General features: G+C 43.5%; 1 protein-coding gene across 2 annotated transcripts in view; it reads right to left on the bottom strand.

Moving 5' to 3' along the window:
• Positions 1-25170, bottom strand: part of LOC141105289 (putative neutral ceramidase C) — a 137431-nt gene that overhangs the window by 16264 nt on the left and 95997 nt on the right. For both annotated transcript variants that reach the window (XM_073595172.1, XM_073595173.1), the window contains 3 exons: positions 21187-21281; positions 21055-21094; positions 12317-12412 (listed from right to left, as the gene is read on the bottom strand). In XM_073595172.1, the coding sequence (XP_073451273.1) occupies positions 12317-12412; positions 21055-21094; positions 21187-21281 (231 nt within the window). The remainder of the gene's footprint in view (positions 1-12316; positions 12413-21054; positions 21095-21186; positions 21282-25170) is intronic.

Genomic DNA, 25170 nt, shown 5'->3' with positions numbered 1-25170 from the left:
GACACATTTACCGCACCAACCACTCAGTGTCTGCCACTACTCTCTGCCCATCCCTCCACTGGCTTCCGATTGCCCAGCAAATTACATTCAAAATACTAACAACAATGTACAAAGCCATCCACAATTCTGCTCCGAGCTACATTTCTAATCTTGTCTCCAAATATCACACAAACCATTCTCTTCGCTCCTCCCAAGACCTCCTGCTTTCTAGCTGTCTTGTCTTTTTCTCCTATGCTTATCTGCAGGACTTCTCCAGAGCCTATCCCAGCCTCTGGAACTCTCTACCTCAATCTGTCCAGCTACTCTAACCACCTTTAGGTGATCCCTGAAAGCTCATCTCTTCACTAAAGCCAATCCCGCCTCCAACTAAAAGCTGAACTTTTAATTCCTCCATCAGCTCATCTCCACAGCTATAACCTTTTGTACCACTTGCCTCATCCTAATAGATTGTGTAAGCTCTTATGATAAGGGCCATCTTAACTCTCTTGTATTTTATTGTATTGTAACTGTACTGTCTCCCTTTATATTGTAAAGCACTAAGCAAAGTGTTGGCGCTATATAACTCCTGTATAATAATAACATTTACCTGTGTCAGATTATTTATATATTTTTTAAATACTTTGATAAAAATGTTATACATTTTTAGTATATTAAGGTTGGTTTCACACTGGTGCGCTGTGTTTTGGCCAAAGCACGGGTGTAGCTGCGATTTTCATGCACTTTACCCGCAATTTTAGCCGCAGTTCCATAGACTTTCTAATATGTTGCATGTTTTTGCTGCTTTTTCTGAAAGCACGCTAAAAGTCCTGCATGTTCCTTTTTTGTCCACTTTCAGAAACCACTGCAAAAATGCACGACCTGATAGAATGTCTATGAGACCGCAGCTAAAACCATGGGTAAGCACACAAAAATCACTGATACAGTCGTGCTGCGGCCAAACCGCAGGGCACCAGTTTGAAATTGGTCTAAGTACAGTGTTCATTTGATGGATTTGATACAAAATGTTGCATTGAATATCAGTGTGAAAAAAAAACTGCGACATAAGTGTTTTGTTTATTTTTTCATGGTATATGAATGCCTATTTTTTTCCTTCTGTCAGTTAGCAGTGGAAGAATTATAACATCTAATAGATGGACACTTTTGTTCTGTGCACCAGATGTTTATGTTGATTATTTGTACCTGTGTTGTTAAAATTACATGTAATGTTTGTAATTTACATAAGACAATCATATGTGGAGTGCAAGCTCCATCTAGCGTTCTTTTGTTATTGCTGCAGTTCTGTTTATTTGATTTACTGTATGTGTAGTTAAGGAAGCTGTTGGTAAGCATGGAATTCTGGGTAGAATCTTCACAGGAAGTGAAGCAGCCACCATTCTTTGAGAAGATACTCAAGAAGCAACACATGTATTTCTCAATCTATCGCCATCACCCCTTAGAGAACTTAAAAAGTATGTTTTTACTATCACATCTTGTATTGTATATCGTTGTTTCTGCAATGTATGCTGTATTGTATGCAATATTGTACTTATTGAGGTCTATTTCTGTTATTTTGTAGTTTCTCCTGGCTTGTTCTAATAAAACTGAGATCAAAGAAATATGGTCTGAAGTTTATGGGACAAGAAGGTTTAGCTATCTGCCCTACAGACAGAACAACTTTCATGCTTGCATATTTATTATTTTTGTAGAAAAAATACATGTAATTATCACCCTGGAGATTTTGCTTGTCCTGGTCTAAATTGTACATCATGATTTCACTTTTAATCTAGGGATGAGCGAATAGGGCAAAGTTCAAACCTAAGATCCAAACTCCATCGAAGTCCATGGGAACCAAATCTTGTTATTTTTTAAGGTCAGTTTCCAAGCTTTTGTTAAAAAGGACATGGGTAGCTGGGCACTGCCATTGGAGGACAGGATGCAAAAAAAAAAAAAAAAATACTATTCAGCAGGGAGAGAGTCTATTAATGCAGCTAATAGGAACATTAAAATTATACAAATCCTTTTAAATGACTTGCTTTAAACATGTCTCTGAAGTTGCGAAGCAGTAGGATGTACTCCTTTTAAAGTGACTTTGTACAAACAGCGGATGGGAGTCAGTCATTTAGCAGTGGTACTGCTGATAAATGGCAGATCCAAACCAGCTTGTGGTTGTCAGCAAACCAGGGAATCTGTTTTTGAAAATCCTGATAAGTCCCCCCAAAGACTCCACATCCCATTTAGGGGACAAGGACAGAGTGGAAGGGAGGCTTGGCTACAGCCTCATACAAGGTATCCTCCCAAAGTTGAGTGTATGCATCCTAGGGGGGTGCACGCTCACTGCCAGACTTTCCTGGCCACCCAGGCTTCACACCTGCATAAGGGTCTGGAGTAAATTGAAAGGGGAATCCCACAATATTTTTAATTACTTTTTTTTTTTTTTTAGGGTTCAGGTAAAAGTTCATACAGGAGCCTTATCCAAGCATTAACACTCCTTACCAAGAAAAGGGGACTAGCTAGCATGCGTCTACCTCCCTGAACCATACCAGTTCACGTGCCCTCATTGGGAAAGTACCTTGCAAAGCCTCGCCACCTTTCAAGGCACCTTGTCCCCATGTTGACGTGGGCAATGGCATCATACCCACATATGGGGTTGTATGGGAGGGAAGCCCCCTTAGAATAAGAGGACCCCCAGACATACTACGTGAATGAATACCCCTTCATTAATGTAAAGAGTAAATTAAAAAACTCACAGAAAAATATCTTAAAAAAAAAAAAAGATGTTCTTCAAAATCCAAGGTCAATTACATGCATCCAGCGAAGATCCACATCAGCCATGATCAGGGACGCCTGAAGTTATAGAACCGGCACCACAATGATGCTGACCCACTGCTACTCCTGTCCCGAATGATAAATTCCTGGTGCCTCTGAAATGTAAAATGCAGTGTCACATATCCTGGGTGATGTCATTGACCAAATATGTTTTGGGGGGGCTTTTTAGGTGCTCGCTTTTCCAAATGTAAACTTGCTCTTTAAGATAAGTCCTCTTTGATGTTAAATATCGTGAAAGTCTTTAGGCGTAATTCCCCTTTTGACATTTTTGCCACTGTGACGAAGAGCGGAAGAATCTTGAAAATAGTATTTGGAAAATACTAACTATGATGATTTAATGCTTTAATGTGTCATACCATAGTAAATTAGATTCCTGCCTTTTAAGGCCTATACAAGAGGACAATATATATCCGCTATTAAAGTGGTCAATAAGTCTCAACGAGTAAAGAATGATGCTTTGAAGCTTATAGTAGATGAAAGAACAGCCCAATATGCTGCAGATCCTTCAGAATCTAATTTTAATGCTTTACTTACTCCATAGTAAACGGGCCCTACATTTGCAAATGGCTGACACCACGAGGATGGACTTATACAAAAATAAACAGAAATCTTTTCAAGCAGGGAGATCGTAATGGTGTTTTTTTGGTCATGATGGCTAAACATGAACAATCTAGTATTCCAATTTCGGAAATACACACCTCCTCTGGAGATATGGCCTGTACACAGCCTAAAATTCTGGAGAATTTTCTGCAATTTTATCAGACATTATATACATCTCAGTTGCCTTCTGATTTCCAGCCAACTGAATTGGAGGCTTGGCTGGATTCAGTCGCACTGGCCTGGTTAACAGATAATGAGAGGGAGATGCTAGTATGTCCTATAACATCGGAGGAGGCCCTTTTGGTCATCGGTTCCTTTCCATTGGGGAAGTCACCGGGGCCAGATGGCCTTCTTATTGAATTTTATAAGGCTCATGGAGAATTAGCTCCTGTATTGGCTTCTCTATACTCCTTTACTCTGATTGTCTAAAGGAGGGAGCTTTGTCGGACTCAATGAGTCATGCTCATATACATTTCATTTACAAGCACCCAAAAGATCCATCCTCTTGTGCCTCATATAGGCCTATTGCTCTTTTGAATGTAGACTTCAAGATTTTAACCAAGCTCATCTCCTGATGACTACAACCTTTGATGTCTAATATTATCAACACAGATCAGCAGGGGTTCATGTCTGATAGGGCTACTGATGTGAATTTGAGGAGATTACCGTATATACTAATATTTATGCTTCACACCTTAATATAAGATCTAGGGTCATTGCTTCCCTAGATATTGAAAAGGCTTTTGATACCTTGGAGTGGCCCTTCTTGTGGGAAGTACTCCGCAGAATGGGCTTTCCAATGGTATTTATAAAATGGTGGCAAGTCTTATATAGGAATCCCACAGCTGCAGTGAAATTGGGGGTAGGGTTGTCATTTCCCTTTTAATTATTTAGGGCAACTCGTAGGGTCTCTACAACCCTTTTTGCGATTGCTATGGAGCCGGTGGCGGAGGCTTTTACGCACTTCCACCAATATTAAGGGATTGAGGATTGGTTGGTTGGAGGAGAGGGTAGCTTTGTATGCAGACGACCTTTTATTATTTTTGAACAATGGACCCCCCGCTCCAGGGGGCCTTAGAGATACTGGATTCATTTTCAACGGTTACAGGGCTGAAGGTAATTTGGACTAAGTCCTTGTTGTTTCCAATAGATATGGAGGCCCGTAGCATGGCTTTGAATGATATTCCACTACAGTAGGTAGAGAATTTCAAGTATTTAGGAGTTGCAATTTCCCGCCAAGCTTCTGAATTTATTTCTTTGAATTTGACTCCGATTCTAGGAGACATTGGGTAAAAATTGAAAGCATGGAAGTCTCTACCATTGTCCTTATTGGTACATATTAATCTTTTAAAAATGAAAATTATACCTTAATTCATGTATTTATTTAGACATTCTCCTCAGTGGCTCCCTCTATCCTTTTTTACAAGATTAAATCAGCTTTTTTCATCTTTTGTATGGGGATTGAAGAACCCCAAGTATAAATAAATCACTCTGATGCCCTTGTGAACAGGGAGGTTTAGCTTTTCCGGATTTATATAAATACTTTTTAGCCACTCAGCTGGTTATGGCCGTATGGTGGCTAAGCCCAGATTTATATAACTCCTCTTCTCGGCTGGAAGCAGCACTGGTAGGTTCCATAGAAGCTCATAAGGTACTTTAATTTAGGGGCCGTAGGGCACCCTACTAGGTGACTACTCTCATGCTTAATACTATTTGAGCCTGGGAGGCTGGTCTTAGATGTGAGTGTTATCCAAAGGGTGCGATTTCTCCAAATGCCCTTCTATGGTTTAATCCTACTCTTCCTCAATTTTTTAAAGTACCAGAGCCTATTGCATGGACTAAATATAATATTAAATTACTTTCTCAAGTGGTTACTGATCGGAAATGATCTACTTTTTCTACACTTACCTCAACTTTTAATTCACCTAGTTCCCATCTATTTAGATATTTCCAGCTTCTCCACACTTTTCATGGACAGTTTCCCCAGGATAGTCTAATGATGATACAATCCACTCTGGAAACAGTACTTAGGTCTGAGTGTCTGTATAAGCCTACCTCAAGACTGTACTCTCATCTTACTTTAAATTCTATTTTGCCACTAGAAGGTCTTCGAGCTAGGTGGATGTGAGATATACCAGATTTGGATATGGAGGATTGGAGTGGTGTGTGGGATTTCTCTCTGCGATCTCTGGTATCCTAGAGAGACCGCATGATCCAATCTAAATTGGTACATAGAGCATATATTACGCCTTATAGACTTCAAAAGATAAATCCTGGGTGCTCTTCTAAGTGTTGGAGGTGTGGAGCATCTCAAGGGGATTTCACACACATCTTTTGGACTTGCCCATATATAGTTATTTTTTGGGTGGAAGTGGTGGATTTAGTGAATTCTAACACTTCAGCTCCTTTACCGGTTTCAAAGTCTGCCTGTTGGGTTTGGTAGAGGCTATTATCCCTACAGTGACCGAGCGCGTATTTGTTAATACAACATTCTTCTATGCAAGAAATGCCGTTGCTTTGCATTGGAAGAAACCTTGTTCTCCTACGCTTTTACATTGGAAACAATTGATAAATAATAATCTCCCACTATATAGAGACACCTATATGAATAGGGGTTGCCTAGTAAGTACAATAAAGTCTGGGCAAAGTGGCTGGACAAATCGTACACGGCATCTAATTCAGATGGGGGTAACTAAGTATAATCTGGGTGTTTCCTTATAGGGGATGCTTGGGGTTACTGGTGATAGAAGGGACTAATGTTTGCTTCCTCCTTTTTCCTTAATATATGGGGTGAGGCTTGACATTTGAATGGACACATGGATAGGCCTAGATCTAAGCCCAGATAAAATATCATCTGTTAATTATGATTTTTTATTTTGTATTTTAATTTTGGATTGATAGTTGCTATGCAATGTGATTGGATCTTGACATTTCACTAATATACTTTAGGTTCAATGTGTATGATGTTTTGTTGTGTTTTGCTTTGTTTGTTTGTCCAAGAAATGAAATAAAAAGATTTATTAACCACTTGCCAACTGCCCAACGCAGATATACTGCGGCAAAATGGCACGGGCAGGCAAAATCACGTATCTGATGCGTGATTTGCCTCCCCTGGGCGGGGAGTGCATTGTGCCCCCCCCGGTACCCGAGGCGGTCGACATCGTTAGTGAAGCGATCCGTGCTGAGGGGGAGGCCATCGATTCATGGCCACCCCCTCGAGATCGCTCCCAGCGAATGAAAATCTTCCTCTGCTGCTGTAATGTAAACAGCGGCAGAGGAAGTGATGTCATCTCTCCTCGTGTCGGTCTTTTCGTTCCAGCGCCGAGGCTAGAAGACATCCAAGTAAGTGCACCAACACTACACTTACAGTAGAACACTCTAGGCACACTTTTCACCCCCCAATCACCCCCCGATCACCCCCCTGCACCCCCTGTCACAGTGACACCAATAGCAGGTTTTTTTTTTTTTTTTTTTACTGATTACTGCATTGGTGTCATTTTGTGACAGTTATAAGTGGTAGGGCAGTTAGTGGTAGGCCCCTTTAGGTCTAGGGTACCCCCCTAACCCCCCCTAATAAAGGTTTAACCCCATGATCACCCCCCGTCGCCAGTGTCACTAAGCAATCGTTTTTCTGATCGCTGTATTAGTGTCACAGGTGACGTTAGTTAGGGAGGTAAGTATTTAGGTTCGCCGTCAGTGTTTTATAGCTTCAGGGACCCCCATATACTGCCTAATAAAGGTTTTAACCCCCTGATTGCCCCCAGTTAACCCTTTCACCAGTGATTACCGTATAACTGTTACGGGTGACGCTGATTAGTTTGTTTATTTTTATAGCGTCAGGGCACCCGCCGTTTATTACCTAATAAAGGTTTAACCCCCTGATCACCCGGCAGGTGATACAAGTTAGGTTTTAGGGTCAGATAGGGTCTGCGTCGCCCCAGGCAGCGTCAGGTTAGTGCCAGTACCGCTAACACCCACGCATGCAGCATACATCTCCCTTAGTGGTATAGTATCTGAACAGATCAATATCTGATCTGATCAGATCTATACTAATGTCCCCAGCAGTTTAGGTTTCCCAAAAATGCAGTGTTAGCGGGATCAGCCCAGATACCTGCTAGCACCTGCGTTTTGCCCCTCCGCCCGGCCCAGCCCAGCCCACCCAAGTGCAGTATCGATCGATCACTGTCACTTACAAAACACTAAACACATAACTGCAGCGTTCGCAGAGTCAGGCCTGATCCCTGCGTTCGCTAACAGTTTTTTTGGTAGCGTTTGAATCAGTTGCTAACAGTCAGGAACTTTTTTACCTGTGAGTCTCACTAGTGTACCACTAAATTTAGAGCCCAAAATGGCAAATCGAAGGTACAGCAGTGAAGAGGCCTACACGTTTCTGAGCATGACAGATAGTGAAGAGGAAGTCACTCATCTGTCAGATTCAGGCTCAGAATACGATCCTGTAGAGGACAGCGGCTCCATGATAGATAGCTCTGACGACGGAGTTGTGGTCCCTGCCAAGGTCAGGCGTACCAGACCCCGATCTTCTTCTGCTGTTGTTGAGGTGCAAGAACCACAGGGCTCTCGTATGGAGCAGAGAAGTACTAGCGCCGCTTTTCCTTCTGGTGAACTGGCAAGCACCAGTGGCCTAGTACACCCTGGTCGTAGTCAATCCAGCACTGCAGTATCACGTGGTGACGTGGCGAGTCCCATAAGTGCAGTTCAAGCTGGGGAGGTGGCAAGCACAAGTAGTGTCCCGCTGTCACCAAGAAGAAGACAAACACAGGCCCGTGGAGCTCATAGTACCCTTCCTGCTGCATTCGCCAATCCTAATTGGGAACCCACCACTTCTGCAGCACCCGTACTTCCCCCATTCACATCCCCAACCAAATGCAGTCGGCTGCATGAGAGGCATTTTCTTCATGTCCTCCCGAGTACCCCTACCCAACGAACCCCCCAAAAAAGATGTTGTGTCTGCAGCAAGAGCGGATATAGACGTGACACACACTATTATTGTCCCTCCTGTCCTGACAATCCTGGTCTTTGCACTGGTGAATGTTTTGAATGCTACCATACACTAGTTGAGTATTAGCGTAGGGTACAGCATTGCACAGACTAGGCACACTTTCACAGGGTCTCCCAAGATGCCATTGCATTTTGAGAGACCCGAACCTGGAACCAGTTAAAGTTATAAAAGTTACAGTTACAAAAAAAAGTGTAAATATATATATATATATATATTTAAAAACAAAAAAACAAAAATAGTTGTCATTTTATTGTTCTATCTCTCTCTATTCTCTCTCTATTGTTCTGCTCTTTTTACTGTATTCTATTCTGCAATGTTTTATTGTTATTATGTTTTATCATATTTGTTTTTCAGGTATGCAATTTTTTATACTTTACTGTTTACTGTGTTTTATTGTTAACCATTTTTTGTTTTCAGGTACGCCATTCAGCTGCAGCGCAGATTTATTTATCTTGACAGCAACAGCGTTTGCTCCCACGATACATAAAGCCGTGACTCCAGCGCTGTTGGAGGCGATTTCACCACCACAGTTAACAAAAAGAGCATATATGCCAAAGCATGGGGGCAGCAGAGGCGGAGGAGCGATTTGCTCCTAACTTTTGGGGCGGATGCCCCCATGCTTCAGCATATATAAATAGTGCATGTATGCCCATCATTAGAAGTGGGTGGATGAAGGGTGGTATTCTAATGGTGGGCATACCCACCAATCAATCTCTTTTTTTCATTATAGCCCACAAGCTGCATAAAAAAAAGATTACAATATATGCCCAACAAGGACCAGGAACGTACTGGTATGTTGCAGGACTTTGAGTGGTTATACCAGAATGATGCCTGCAGGTTTAGGTATCATCTTGGTATCATTCTTTTCAGCCAGTGATCGGCTTTCATGTAAAAGCAATACTAGCAGCTAATTAGCCTCTAGACTGCTTTTACAAGCAGTGGGAGGGAATGTCCCCCCCCTCCCACCGTCTTCTATGTTTTTCTCTGGCTCTCCTGTCCCAACAGGGAACCTGAGAATGCAGCCGGTGATTCGGCCAGCTGACCATAGAGCGGATCAGAGACCAGAATGGCTCCGATCATCTCTATGGCCTAAGAAACTGGAAGCTACGAGCATTTCATGACTTAGATTTCGCCGGATGTAAACAGCGACATTGGGAAATTGGGAAAGCATTTTATCACACTGATCTTGGTGTGGTCAGATGCTTTGAAGGCAGAGGAGAGATCTAGGGTCTAATAGACCCCATTTTTTTCAAAAAAGAGTACCTGTCACTACCTATTGCTATCATAGGGGATATTCACATTCCCTGACATAACAATAAAAATGATTAAAAAAAAATGAAAGGAACAGTTTAAAAATAAGATAAAAATGAAAAAAAAATAATAAAGAAAAAAAAAAAGCACCCCTGTCCCCCCCCCACCCTCGCGCAAAGGAGAACGCAGGCGTTGGTCAGGCGTCAAATGTAAACAGCAATTGCACCATGCATGTGAGGTATCACCGCGAAGGTCATATCGAGGGCAATAATTTTAGCAGTAGACCTCCTCTGTAAATCTAAAGTGGTAACCTGCTCGGCCTCATCTTTTTTATTTCATCAAACATTTGGGCAATATAGTGTGTTTTAGTGCATCAAAATTAATAAAAAAAAGTGTTGTTTCCCCAAAAAATGCGTTTGAAAAATCGCTGCGCAAATACTGTTTAAAAAAAAAATGAAACACCCACCATTTTAATCTGTATGGCCTTTGCTTCAAAAAAATATATAATGTTTGGGGGTTCAAAGTAATTTTCTTGCAAAAAAAAATTATTTTTTCATGTAAACAAATAGTGTCAGAAAGGGCTTTGTCTTCAAGTGGTTAGAAGAGTGGGTGATGTGTGACATAAGCTTCTAAATGTTGTGCATAAAATGCCAGGACAGTTCAAACCCCCCCCCCAATGACCCCATTTTGGAAAGTAGACACCCCAAGCTATTTGCTGAGAGGCATGTCGAGCCCATGGAATATTTTATATTTTTTTTTGCACAAAGTTGTCACTAAATGATATATTGCTCAAACATGCCATGGGCGTATGTGGAATTACACCCCAAAATACATTCTGTTGCTTCTCCTGAGTACGGTGATACCACATGTGTGAGACTTTTGGGGAGCCTAGCCGCGTACGGGACCCCGATAACCAAGCACCGCCTTCAGGCTTTTTAAGGGTGTAAATTTTTGATTTCACTCCTCACTGTCTATCACAGTTTCGGAGGCCATGGAATGCCCAGATGGCCCCCTCCCCCCCAAATGACCCCATTTTGGAAAGTAGACACCCCAAGCTATTTGCTGAGAGGTATGGTGAGTATTTTGCAGATCTCGCTTTTTGTCACAAAGTTTTGAAAATTGAAAAAAGAAAAAAAAATACATTTTTCTTTTCTTTCTTCATTTTCAAAAACAAATGAGAGCTGCAAAATACTCACCATGCCTCTCAGCAAATAGCTTGGGGTGTCTACTTTCCAAAATGGGGTCATTTGGGGGGGAGGTTGTGCCATCTTGGCATTTTATGGCCTTCGAAACTGTGATAGGTAGTGAGGAGTGAAATCAAAAATTTACGCCCTTAGAAATCCTGATGGCGGTGATTGGTTTTCGGGGCCCCGTACGCAGCTAGGCTCCCAAAAAGTCCCGCACATGTGGTATCCCCATACTCAGGAGAAGCAGCAGAATGTATTTTGGGGTGTAATTCCACATATTCCCATGGCATATTTGAGCAATATATCATTTAGTGACAACTTTGTGCAAAAAAAAAAAAAGTTTGTCATTTTCCCACCACTTGTGGCAAAATATAAAATATTCCATGGACTCGACATGCCTCTCAGCAAATAGCTTGGGGTGTCTACTTTCCAAAATGGGGTCATTTGGGGGGGTTTTGTGCCATCTTGGCATTTTATGGCCTTTGAAACTGTGATAGGTAGTGAGGAGTGAAATCAAGAATTTACGCCCTTAGAAATCCTGAAGGCGGTGTTTGGTTTTCGGGGCCCTGTACGCGGCTAGGCTCCCAAAAAGTCCCACACATGTGGTATTCCCATACTCAGGAGAATCAACAGAATGTATTTTGGGGTGCAATTCCACATATGCCCATGGCCTGTGTGAGCAATATATCATTTAGTGACAACTTTTTGTAATTTTTTATTTTTTGTCATTATTCAATCACTTGGGACAAAAAAATGTATTATTCAATGGGCTCAACATGCCTCTCAGCAATTTCCTTGGGGTGTCTACTGTCCAAAATGGGGTCATTTTGGGGGGGGGGGGTTGTACTGCCCTGCCATTTTAGCACCTCAAGAAATGAGAGGCAGTCATAAACTACAAGCTGTGTAAATTCCAGAAAATGTACCCTAGTTTGTAGACGCTATAACTTTTGCGCTAACCAATAAATATATGCTTATTGACTTTTTTTTACCAAAGACATGTGGCTGACTACATTTTGGCCTAAATGTATGACTAAAATTGAGTTTACTGGATTTTTTTTATAACAAAAAGTAGAAAATATCTTTTTTTTCCCAAATTTTCTGTCTTTTTCCGTTTATAGCGCAAAAAATAAAAACCACAGAGGTGATAAAATACCATAAAAAGAAAGCTCTATTTGTGGGAAGAAAAGGACACAAATTTCATTTGGATACAGCATTGCATGACTGCGCAATTAGCAGTTAAAGCGACGCAGTGCCAAATTGTAAAAAGTGCTCTGGTCAGGAAGGGAGTAAAACCTTCCGGGGCTGAAGTGGTTAAAAAAAAAAATTAGATTCCGCGCTTTATACCAGTGCTGCTTATACAGTATTATTCATAAAAGGTTACATATACTACAGCATTTATGTTTAATTTCAACGGTAAATGCCATTTCCTCTCCAGATGTCCTCCTCTGTTTACCTGATATTCCTCAAATGTTGCAACGTAATGTGTATATACATTACTAAGTCCCGAAATAACCACATCAGTGTTCCTAGAATTAGATAGATCCAGTTCCTAAGAAAACAAGACAGGCTACATGTGAGCCAATTTAATTATAACAAATAACCACAAGAGGTATTGCACACTGGTAAAGACACATGGGACAGTTATGTTAGACTGTATAATTTCATGTACATGAGATACTAACCTGCATAAATTAGTACAAACCTCTACCAACATTCCTTAAGATAACACGTATGTATTAAGTAACTGTCACTGCAAGGATTGCTTTTTCATAACATTTTAAGCATAAATATTGCAGAAAGTTTGTAGATTAATACCCTTTTTTTGGATAACTTAAAGTGTATTTCCACTTTGCAGCCGACTTGGGATACATCTACTTTATATGTTTTACATGTTCTCATTCACATGGCACAACTTAAAAAAATATTAAAGTGATTGCAAACTCTCAATTTTTTTTATTATTAAAATAACAAAGATGTCATACTTACCTGCTCTGTGCAATGATTTTGCACAGAGCAGCCCCAAACCTCCTCTTCTGGGGCCCCCCGCCAGCACTTCAGGCTCCTCCTTTACTCTGTGGGTGCGTGCTCCATAGACGTACACAGCACAGCTCGGCCACACCCTCGGTCCCTCCTCACAGCATTTGATTGTGAACAGCAATGGTTCCTGCTGTTTCCGAGTCCCTGTGGATAGAGGAAGTGAGGGGAGAGAAGACTGCAGCTGGGCACAGTGCTGGATCCTTAACAGGCTCAGGTATGTGTTAAGAGAGGGGGAAGGGAAATAGTTGGGGAGTTTTTTAACCTTAATGCAGGGAATGCATTAAGGTAAAGAAACACCAAGCCTTTAGAACAGCTTTAAAATGGCAGCTTATCTTTTTAGATGTACAAGGAAAAGGCGCAAAAAAACTGGAAAATATCATGCAACATCACAGTAAACAGCAAACAATTTAAGAAACTACAATTTTAAAAGATACATGTGCAATGTAAAAGGAAAAAAACAACATGAATAGTCCATTAAAGGTCCATGTAACAAGTCAATATAAAAGGGGATAAATGTATAGTCCACAAGCAGGGCTGCCTTCCAGGGAACTGAAACTAAGCTCCAGAATCTATAGAAAAAACACAAGGAAGGGAGGCGCCTCTGGGTGTAGTATAAAAGACCGTTTTTAATTTTTAAAAGCAATATGCAAGCAACTCACATTTTAGTAGTGTAAACAAAGCATCTAGAAAGCCAGAGGAATGATCCATCATGGGGCAGTTCATGCAGTGAGTCACAGTGGTGCTGGCAGGTCTGCGTGTAGCTCCTGGTATACCGCTAATGCCGGCCGCGGTGATGATGGAAATCCAGGTGAGACTTGGAACGCAGATGGAGGGCAAGCGCACAGGCTGTGACGTCAAAGGGCCTTCATCATAATTTTTAAAAAATTAAAAACGGTCTTTTATACTACACCCAGAGGTGCCTCCCTTCCTTGTGTTTTATCTTTTTAGATGCTCTGTTCTGGAAATTACAGCACTGTAAAATCCAATACCACATATAAAAGTAAAATCCTACCAATTCTCTTTGTTTATTAGAGGGCTGGGCATCTGTGTTTACCATAATTAACCATCTCTGTACCATGGGGATAATCATCTGTTGTAAACTAGATTTAAAGACTGTCCTAACAAAGGGTTAATGTGATTGTAAAGGCTAGTTTAAAAAAAATAAAAAATAAATAACAAACATGTTTATATTTACCTCCTTTTTGCAAGGGTTTTGCACAGAGCGGTCCTGTTCCTGTTTTTCTGGGGTCCCTCAGCGGCACTCCTGGCTCCCCTCCTCATCGAGTGCCCCCACAGAGAGCCGCATTCCATTGGGGTACTCGTGCGGGTGCGCTCCCTGAGTCCTGCTGCTGCATCCAATGACAGACAGCAGGATTCGGCCCCGCCCCCACCCTGACTCCCGTGTCACTGGATTTGATTGACAGCAGCGGAAGCCAATGGCACCTGCTGCTATCAATCTAATCAATAAGGACTCGAGACAGGGGGGCTCTGGGGGGCAGCTGCAGCACAGAAGGTTTTTCACCTTAAGGCTGGCCTCACACTGGTGCAACACGACAGCCGTCCTACTTTGGATCCGACTTTGCCCTGCGACTTGGGGCCGGCATGCGTCCGACTTTCAATGAATGGGGATCCGACTTGGATCCCCGCCAATACCAGGCACTGTGTTTGGTATGAATCTTGAGGGGGAACTCCGCGCCAAATTTTAAATAAAAAACTGGCATGGGTTCCCCCTCCAAGAGCATACCAGGCCCTTGGGTCTGGTATGGAATTTAAGGAGAACCCCCTATGCCGAAAAAACGGCGTGGGGGTCCCCCTCAAATCAATACCAGACCCTTACCCGAGCACGCAGCCCGGCCGGTCAGGAATGGGGGTGGGGATGAGCGAGCACCCCCCCTCCTGAACCATACCAGGCCGCATGCCCTCAACATGGGGGGTGGGTGCTTTGGGGCAGGGGGGCGCCCTGCGGGCCCCCCCAATCCAAAGCACCTTGTCCCCATGTTGATGAGGACAAGGGCCTCTTCCCGACAACCCTGGCCATTGGTTGTCGGGGTCTGCGGGTGGGGGGCTTATCGGAATCTGAGAGCCCCCTTTAATAAGGGGGCCCCTAGCCCTATGTGAATGAGTATGGGGTACATCGTACCCCTACCCATTCACCCAGTAAGAAAAACACACTAGACAGGTTTTTTTTTAGGCAGCTCCGGGGTCTTCTTCTGGCTCCGGGGGTCTTCTTCCGGCTCCGGGGGTCTTCTTTTGACTTTGGGGGTCTTCTTCCGACTTCGGGGGTCTCTTCCTTCTTCTCTGCGGTCTCTTCCTTCTTCTCCGCGCTCTCCGGTTCTTCTCCCGCTCTCTGGTATCTTCTGCCGGGCTCCTCCGCTATCTTCTGCTCTTTTGCCGGCTCTTTTGCTAGCGGTGGCCCAGACTTCTGCCTTCTGCCTTCTTGTCTTCTTCCCTCTTCTCTTCTTCCAATGTTGACACGACGCTCTCTCCCACTGGAATGGTGTGTGAGCGCTCCGCGATGACTTATATAGGCGGTGGCCCCGCCCCCTTATAACGTCACAGTCCCTGGGCATGCTGGGACTGTTCCATCATAAGGGGGCGTGGAACATGATAGAAGGCAGAAGGCAGAAGTCTGGGCCACCGCTAGCAAAAGAGCCGGCAAAAGAGCAGAAGATAGCGGAGGAGCCCGGCAGAAGATACCGGAGAGCGGGAGAAGAACCGGAGAGCACGGAGAAGAAGGAAGAGACCGCGGAGAAGAAGGAAGAGACCCCCGAAGTCGGAAGAAGACCGCCAAAGTCGGAAGAAGACCCCCGGAGCCGGAAGAAGACCCCCGGAGTTGCCTAATAAATTACTTTAAAAACCTATCTACTGTGTTTTTTTTAATTGACACTTTTTTTCCTAGGTGAATGGGTAAGGTTACGATGTACCCCATATTCATTCACATGGGGTGGGGGCCGGGATCTGGGGGCCCCCTTATTAAAGGGGGCTCCCGGATTCCGATAAGCCCCCCGCCCACAGACCCCGACAACCAACGGCCAGGGTTGTTGGGAAGAGGCCCTTGTCCTCATCAACATGGGGACAAGGTGCTTTGGGTTGGGGGGCCCGCAGGGCTCCCCCACCCCCCCATGTTGAGGGCATGTGGCCTGGTACGGTTCGGGGTGGGTGCTCGCTCGTCCCCACCCCCATTCCTGACCGGCCGGGCTGCGTGCTCGGATAAGGGTCTGGTATGGATCTGGGGGGGACCCCCACATCGTTTTTTCGGCGTAGGGGGTTCTCCTTAAATTCTTTACCAGACCCAAGGGCCTGGTATGCTCTTGGAGGGGGAACCCATGCCGGTTTTTATTTAAAGTTTGGCACGGAATTCCCCCTCAAGATCATCTGAGCACAAGTCGCATGCCAAAGTCGGATCATGCAAGATGGCGATCCGACTTTGATCCGACTTCAATGATAGTCAATGGGCTGAAGTAGAATCAAAGTCGGACCAAAGTAGTACAGGGAGCATTTCTAAAGTCGGAACGACTTGTGTCGGACCTGTTAGGACGGCTCCCATAGGGAAACATTGATTTTCACACGTCATGCGATATGAGCTCCCAATGTCGGAGCGTTTGTCGGACCAGCTGGGTTCACACTGGTCCAACAAACGCTCCGACATTGGGGCTGGGTTCACATTGGTGCGACACGACAGCCGTCCTACTTTGGATCCAACTTTGCCCTGCGACTTGGGGCCGGCATGGGTCCGACTTTCAATGAACGGGGATCCGACTTGGATCCCCGCCAATACCAGGCACTGTGTTTGGTATAAATCTTGAGGGGGAACTCCGCGCCAAATTTTAAATAAAAAAACGGCATGGGTTCCCCCTCCAGGAGCATACCAGGCCCTTGGGTCTGGCATGGATCTTAAGGGGAACCCCCTACACCATAAAATTGGGGTGGGGGTCCCTCCCGAATCCATACCAGACCCTTATCCGAGCACGCAGCCCGGCCGGTCAGGAATGGGGGTGGGGACGAGCGAGCGCCCCCCCTGAACCGTACCAGGCCGCATACCCTCAACATCACCTGATGACCACGCCCCCTTATGACGGCACAGTCCCAGCATGCCCCAGGACTGTGACCTCATAAGGGGGCGGGGTCACTGCCTATATAAGTCCATTGCGGAGTGCTCATAGAGCATTCCAGCTGGAGAGAGCGTCGTGTCAACATCAGGAGAAGAGAAGAGGGAAGAAGACAAGAAGGCAGAAGTCTGGGCCACCGCTAGCAAAAGAGCTGCAGAAGATAGCGGAGGAACCGGCAGAAGATCAGGACACCGGGAGGAGACGCCGGAGAGACCCCCGAAGTTGGAAGAAGACCCCCAGAGTCGGAAGAAGACCCCCGAAGTCGGAAGAAGACCCCCGAAGTCGGAAGACGACCGCGGAGCTGCCTAATAAATTACTTTAAAAACCTGTGTACTGTGTTTTTTCATTGACACTTTTTTCCCTAGGTGAATGGGTAGGGGTACGATGTACCCCTACCCATTCATCCATACCAGACCCAAGGGCCTGGTATGCTCTTGGAGGGGGAACCCATGCCGGTTTTTTATTTAAAATTTGGCGCAGAGTTCCCCCTCAAGATCATCTGAGCACAAGTCACATGCCGAAGTCGGATCATGCAAGATGGCGATCCGACTTTGATCCGACTTCAATGATAGTCAGTGGGATGAAGTAGGATCAAAGTCGGACCAAAGTAGTACAGGGAGCATTTCTAAAGTCGGAACGACTTGTGTCAGACCAGTTAGGAAGGCTCCCATAGGGAAACATTGAATTTTACACGTCATGCGACATGAGCTCCCAATGTCGGAGCGTTTGTCGGACCAGTGTGAACCCAGCCTCAAGATGAAAAATCTTGAGACTTTACAACTCCTTTAAGGGCTGAGAAGGTGTTTTTTTTCCATTGTATATTAAAGAGTAACTCCACTTTTGTTGAGAAAAGCAAACACTGTACAGTAAGAATTTTAAAAACATTGTTGACTCCTCCCTGTTCAGATAGTCCTACCAATTTCTGCTCTGAAGAAATAACCTTTGCTGTCTGGTTTTAAATTAAAGATTCTGGTTCATTTTAATTAGCCGGTGCACTCTCTGTGTTTTAATGAGAAAAGCTGCAGTGTTTGCATCCTTTTAGAAGTAATTAACCCCTAGGTAGTATCTCACCCCAAATGAATTTTTCGATGCAGAAGATGCCTAAAATTTGACTTGTGTCTTGGTACAGACTTTTGTGAAAATCAGTTAACCAATCACACAATCAGGAAATAACATTTTTGGATGCGTTCTGTACATCAATGGCATATTGCTTAGAATTTTACAGTATGTTATAAGGCTGCAGATTGAAATTAAATGGTAATTAAATTACAATATGGCTTGTGTATCAATTATAGTCAAATCAAATCAATCAAAGTATATGCTATATATTTTTTTTTTATTTGCAATATTTTTTTGCATAAAATTGGAGTTAACCTTTAGTAAGAGGAAACTAAGCCTGTCCTTAGGACAAACTCACTCTGACATGGTTTAAAAATCATTGCAGTAGGCCTCCTACTGAAAAATATCTAAACGGTTCGAAATATTTTTTTTGGTAAGCAGTGGGAATGGGAACACATAAACAAATTGTAGGGCTTTCTAAAATTGAATAGCAAAGTAGAAATACACTTTAAAGTGGAACTTCACCCAAAAGAGGAGGATACGCTTGTCTGCCTCCTCCCTGCCTCTGCTACCATATTTGGCATTTCTAATTTTTGGGGGAAGAAGGTACCTGGTTTTGACAAGTACCTGTTCCCAATTCCGGTTGGATCGCCATAGTAATCCGAGCGATAGTTTGCCCCCCACATTTTTTCCCCCCGCAGCCTTATGAGACACGTCACAGGTCCCAGAAAGCTGGGGGACCATTCACAAAGCACAGCATGGATCGTGCATGCCTAGTGGGAAGCCTTCCCAAAGTAAACATGCTGGCGCCTGGACCCAAAAATCCAGCTGCTGACTTTTAATTTTTTTATTTTTACAGCTTTAAGTTATTAAAGATACAAGCTTTCAACATTAATTAGATCCCTTTGTTAGGTTTTTTTTACATTTCTGAACATGGTTCTAAAACTCACATATTTATACACAGTTACAGTGAGTTACAATGAGGAGCAATAAAATATACATATTTTTTAAAAATGCAACTGATTTTTCTTGACACCTGTGTTAAAAAATAGTGATATAAACACCACAATGATAGTGGCTCATGCATGCTCACACTCTTTTTTTACTGGTAATTAGGGATGAGCCGAACAGCCCCCGGTTCAGTTCGCACCAGAACATACGAACAGACAAAAAAATTGTGCGAACATGCGAACACCGTTAAAGTCTATGGGACACAAACAGGAAAAATCAAATGTGCTAATTTTAAAGGATTATATGCAAGTTATTGCCATAAAAAGTGTATGGGGACCGGGTACTGCCCCAGGGGATATGTATCAGTGCAAAAAAAAAAGTTTTAAAAACAGACGTTTTTTCAGGAGCAGTGATTTTAATAATGCTTAAAGTGAAACAATAATAATGAAATATTCCTTTAAATATCGTGCCTGGGGGTCCCCTTAGTCTGCCTGTAAAGTAGTGCATCTTTCCGATGTTTATTATAGTACCGCAGCAAAATGACATTTCTAAAGGAAAAAAGGTCATTTAAAATTGCTCGCGGCTGTAATGTATTGTCGGCTCCCGGCAATATAGATTAAAAAAATTGAAAAAACGGCGTGCGGTCCCCCTCTAGTCAATACCAGGCCCTTCAGGTCTGGTATGGATATTAAGAGGAACTCCGCCCTGAATTGTAAAAAAAAATGGCGTGGGGGTCCCCCCCAAAATCAATACCAGACCCTTATCCGAGCAAGCAGCCATGGCAGGCCAGGTAAGGGGGGGACAAGCGAGCGCCCCCACCCATGAACCATACCAGGCCGCTTGCCCTCAACATGGGGAGGGTGCTTTGGGGGTCCCCATACCCAATGTACCCCATACCGATTCATATAGGGGGGCCGGGATCAGGGGGCCCACTTGTTAAAGGGGGCTTCCAGATTCCAATAAGCCTGCAGACCCACCGGGCAAGGGTTGTGGGGATGAGGCCCTTGTCCCCATCATCATGGGGACAAGGTGCTTTGGGGTGACCCCAAAGCACCCTCCCCATTGTGAGGGCAAGTGGCCTGGTATGGTTCAGGAGGGGGGCGCTCGCTCATTCCCCCCCCCTTTCCTGGCCTGCAATGGCTGCTTTATTAAATAAGGGTCTGGTATGGATTTTGGGGGGACCCCACACCATTTAATTTTTACATTTTGGCACGGGGTTCCCCTTAAAATCCATACCAGACCTGAAGGGCCTGATATGAATTTTGGGGGGGACCCCACGCCATTTTTTTTATACTTTGGCACGGGTTTCCCCTTAACCACTTTAATACACTGTTATATATACTACACTGCCCGCACTAACTGAATATAGAGTCTACACTGAATATCTAGTCTGCACTAAATGCAGAGTGTGTATATATATATATATATATATATATATATATATATATATATATATATATATATATATATATATACACATACACACACACTAGACTGTGTATATATATTAAATACCCTGCCACTAACTAACCTGCCTGCCTAATCTAGCTCTCCGTCCACAGTCACACTTTACACGGCTGCTATGTATGCCTTATATAGTGTGGGGTGTGGACTTAGTCCCCCTGAGCCATGATTGGCCAAAGGCACCTTGGCCAGAGCACACTGTGATTGGCCAAAGCATGCAGGTCAGGTGCATGCTTTGGCCAATCAGACATCAATGCACCGCGATCTTGCAGTGCATAATGGGGAGTTCCGCGGCGCTCAAATTTGCCGCGAACGCCCCATAATATTTGCTGTTCGGGGAACGGGCAACCACCCGATGTTTGACTCGAACATCAAGCTCATCCCTACTGGTATTATTAGATTATGTTTAAAAAACGATATTGAGCATAGATAGATTTTTGTGCTGTTGTTTCGGCAAATCACTGCATTAAAAAAGGCTGTTGAATGGAATAGTTCATCTCCACTGTATATATGCTCCGTTTGTTAACTACAAACAATTCAGCTGTATAAATTTAGGATGTAACCTACATACCTGTTTTACAGCTTCTCTTAGTCTTCTTCCAGACATAGTTCTAAAAAGAAAAAAGTAGTGCAAAATGACTCAACAGTTAAATACAAGTCATGTATTTACTAGTATTTAGTATCAAACTTTATTTAAACATACGTAAATTCTCCGGGAACGGCAACTATAGCCAGAGATCCAACAGTGATTATCTGAACATCAATTATTGTTGGGTGCCACGGTATTGGGCTGGTCGCCTAGAAGAAGCAGACATATTTTAAAGTTACTAACCAGACTTTTAGACTTGAGAAGTACATACTGTAAATCTTATACGTAAGAGTAAAAGCCATATGAGTAAAAGCCATAGAGGCTTTTAAGATAGTCATTGTATATAAATAAAAACAAAATACCCCCATGAATATGAATAGCCAAAGAGCAACATGCAAAGTGCAATAAACCTTTCAGAATCAAATTTTCTATTATAGCAACTCTAAGCCTGATTAAAGTTTAAATGTGGTTTTCACAGTTGCACATCATTGCTCTTGCTGGATAAATAAACTGAAATGTATTGTTGTCTAACCTAAAAGGTTTTGTGTTGTACATTGCAAGCAACTAATCTATTTCCATTTGTTATTTTTCCTTTAAAGCAGTATTAAACTAAAAAGTAAAAATGTAGTATATTGCATCTTCCAAATCCTTAAAGGGCAAGTTCAGCTTTACAGGAAAATCTGTAAGGTGAACTTACACAGGACGCCCTTACACAGGCTTAGAAATCCCCGGAGCTTAATCTCCTAAATGTATCAGGAGGGACGTTTAGGAGTATTCTAATTGAGTGGTGCCAACCAATCAGAACCCACGTAGCCCCTCCTCTCAGTGGGGAAGAAGAAGAGTGAAAGCTGCAGGGATTTCTAAGCCCCAGATCCCTGAGGCAGCTATACCAGGGCTCAGAACGGGATATCGCCACGCTGCAGGTCAGCGGGACCGGGGAGGGGGGGTGAGGAGGAGGTCCTGTGTAAGTTTACCTTACAGATTTTTCTGTAAAGGTGAATTTACAATTTAAAGTGATTGTAAAGTAAATTTTTTTATTAAAAAAAATAACAAACATGTCCTACTTACCCGCTCTGTGTAATGTTTTTTCACAAAGCAACCCCGATCCTCCTTTTCTTGGGTCCCCTGCCGGCGCTTTGGGCTCCTCCCTCTTGCCAAGTGCCTCCGTAGCAATGCACCAGTCTCCCTGCTGCAGCGGTGCAGATGCTGTGATGTGGGCGGTGCTGCCCCAGCCCCCGGATGTCCTCACTCTCAGTCTCAGGCTTGGATCTCTGCTGGTATGGTCTCTTGCTGGCAGGCGAATATCCAGACAGAGGTGCTCTCTCTCTAACTCCCTCAGTGCCAAGAGAAAGAGCTTTCCCGAGCAGCTTAATAAAAGTCATCTTCCCACTCCTCCTGCTTTGACAAAGGGAGCCATACCCCCAAATCATGCATAACCACTGCCATCATTATCACACATGAGATCATCGTGGCCATTTTGTGGGCCTTACACACTTCCCTGCTGCCCACAGTGGTTCTTATTTATGTGATATACCCACTCAGTCTGCTGCTCCTGATGGCTTATCCTGGTGTTCCCCTAGTCAACTTTCTGGTTCCCAGCACCTTACATCACATTCACGCGGAGGGGCTTGCTCACCATTGACCCCCTAGAAGGTTGCCACCAGTTGGAGACCTATTGATATGCTTTATAATGTCTTTTAAAAGAGTGCAAAACTGACAATACTGTATGCATTATACCTATCTATGCAGCAGGTGGCACTGTAGTATTATAGTGTATAGTTCATGTTTCTATGATATAACAGGATGTATTGTCTATCTCACTGCATGTAGTTGTAGGCTTCTGCTTCCTGTTTCTGTCTACATGATGTAAAGCCATGATAAAGATATCCTCAATGAAAGTAAAGGTGTTCTGCTGTATACAAGAACCTTCCAGCGCATGTTTCAATACTCTGATAATAGGTTATGGGCCCAGCGCACCCAGCAGCACCCAGGCACTGGAGAGGATACTGCAAGTCAGTAACTACTGTATACAAGCTACTAAAAGATGGCAAGTAGTTCAGATGTGAGATTTGCAATTGCAAAGCTGAACAAGACCAATTACCAGCTGTGGAAGTTTAAACTGGAAGTGTTTCTCAGCAAGGATGACTTGTGGCAAGTGCTCAATACAGACAGACCCACAAATGGAGAGATGGAGGACTGGGACAGGAAAGACAGACAGGCAAAAGCAATTATAAGCTTACTAGTGGAAGCTGACCGGCTTATCCACATAAGAACAGAGAAAACGGCCAAAGATATGTGGACTTCATTACAAAAACTGCAAGAATGTTCAATTTGAAACGGCAAGCTGTTTTTACTAAGAAAGCTATATAAGATGAGACTAGAAGAAGGCAAGCACATGTGTGACCACATGAAAGCCATGCTACAGACCATAGAGCAGCTGCGTGCCATCAGAGAGGACATCAAAGATAACCATATTGTTTCCCTGCTCCTCTGCAGCCTTCCAGAGACATATACTGCGTATATTAACGCTTTAGAAACCAGACCGGAGCAGGAATTGACACTGGACTATGTCAAAGGCAAATTAATTGATGAATATGACAGAAGGAAAGAAAATATGCACCATGATGACAAAGCTCTTAAGATGTACAAAGGCATAAAGCACAACAAAGAAAGCAAAGCCTGTTTTCGCTGTAAAAGAACCGGTCACTTAAAAGAGGACTGTTCTATCTGGAAAGCCGAGCAGCGAAAGCTAAAGCTAAAGCTATCCACTAAAGAATCAAAGCAATCACAAAGGAAACTAAAGATAAATCATAGAGTGGCACCTTTAAAGTGACACAGAGCGGCAAGCCACGCGGCTGACTCAGGTGGGACAAGCCACATGACAAGTGATGAGACCATGAGACCTTCTTCACAAACATTGATTACAGTGCAAAAGACAAAGTTTTCCTAGCAAACGGGAAAAGCATCACCTCAGAAGGTAAAGGCCAGGGCTTCCTGAACTGCATTACAGCACAAGGCAAGCACAGTACCCGTGCTGTATGTTCCAGAACTAGAAGGCAGTCATCTATCAGTGAAAAGTCTTGCAAACAGCGGTCTCACAGTTAGGTTTCAGGGTGATGAATGCACAATTCACAATAATAAGCAATTCCTTGCAAAAGGAAAATTGGATGATCACATATACAGGCTCATCACTACAGACCAGCAAGTCAATATAGTCTCTAATGACATACACAACAAATGTATTCACTTATGGCACAGGCAGCTAGGGCACAGAAGTCCAGAAGCTATACAGGACATTATAAAAAGAGGTTTATCAGAAGATTTGACAATAGCGCCTTGCAAAGTGCTCATGAAATGCAAGTGCTGTATTGAAGCAAAAGCCACACGTGCTCCTCTTCCACAGGCTTCTCAAAGAAAAACTACCCACCCCCTGCAGCTCATACACACTGATGTATGCGGTCCAATAAAAACGTCGTCAGGCGGGAACAGATATCTACTGACTTTCACTGATGACTATTCCAGGTACACTACTACTTATCTGATTAAACACGAGAATAAAACATCAGAGAAACTTCAATAGTTTGTCACTATGTCTAGCAACAAATTCCAACACAAACCAGGAATAATACGCGCCAACAATGGAGGAGTATACATAAGCAAAGAGGTGGCCTCGTATCTGAAGAGACAAGGAATAGTACACCAGACCACCACACCATACACTCCTGAACAGAACGGTGTAGCAGAAAGGAAAAATCGCACTCTTATGCCGCGTACACAAGAGCAGACTGTCCGGCAGAAAAGGTCAGACGGAACGATTCCGCCGGACATTACGATCGTGTGTGGGCTTCATCGGACCTTCATCGGACCTTTTCTGTCGAAAATTCTGACGGACCTAAAAATAGAAGATGTTTCAAATCTTTCCGACGGACTCGAGTCCTATCGAAAAATCCATTCGTCTGTATGCTAGTCCGATGGACGAAAAACGCAGGGCAGCTATTGGCTATGAACTTCCTTATTCTAGTCCGGTCGTACGTCATCACGTTCGAATCAGTCCGACTTTGGTGTGATCGTGGGTAGGCATCTCCGTTTCGTCGGAAC

The sequence above is a fragment of the Aquarana catesbeiana genome, linkage group LG08, assembly GCF_042186555.1.
Source record: "Aquarana catesbeiana isolate 2022-GZ linkage group LG08, ASM4218655v1, whole genome shotgun sequence".
Lineage (NCBI taxonomy): Eukaryota > Metazoa > Chordata > Amphibia > Anura > Ranidae > Aquarana > Aquarana catesbeiana.
The sequence above is the reverse complement of the archived record's forward strand: the minus strand, read 5'-3'. Positions and strand labels throughout refer to the sequence as shown.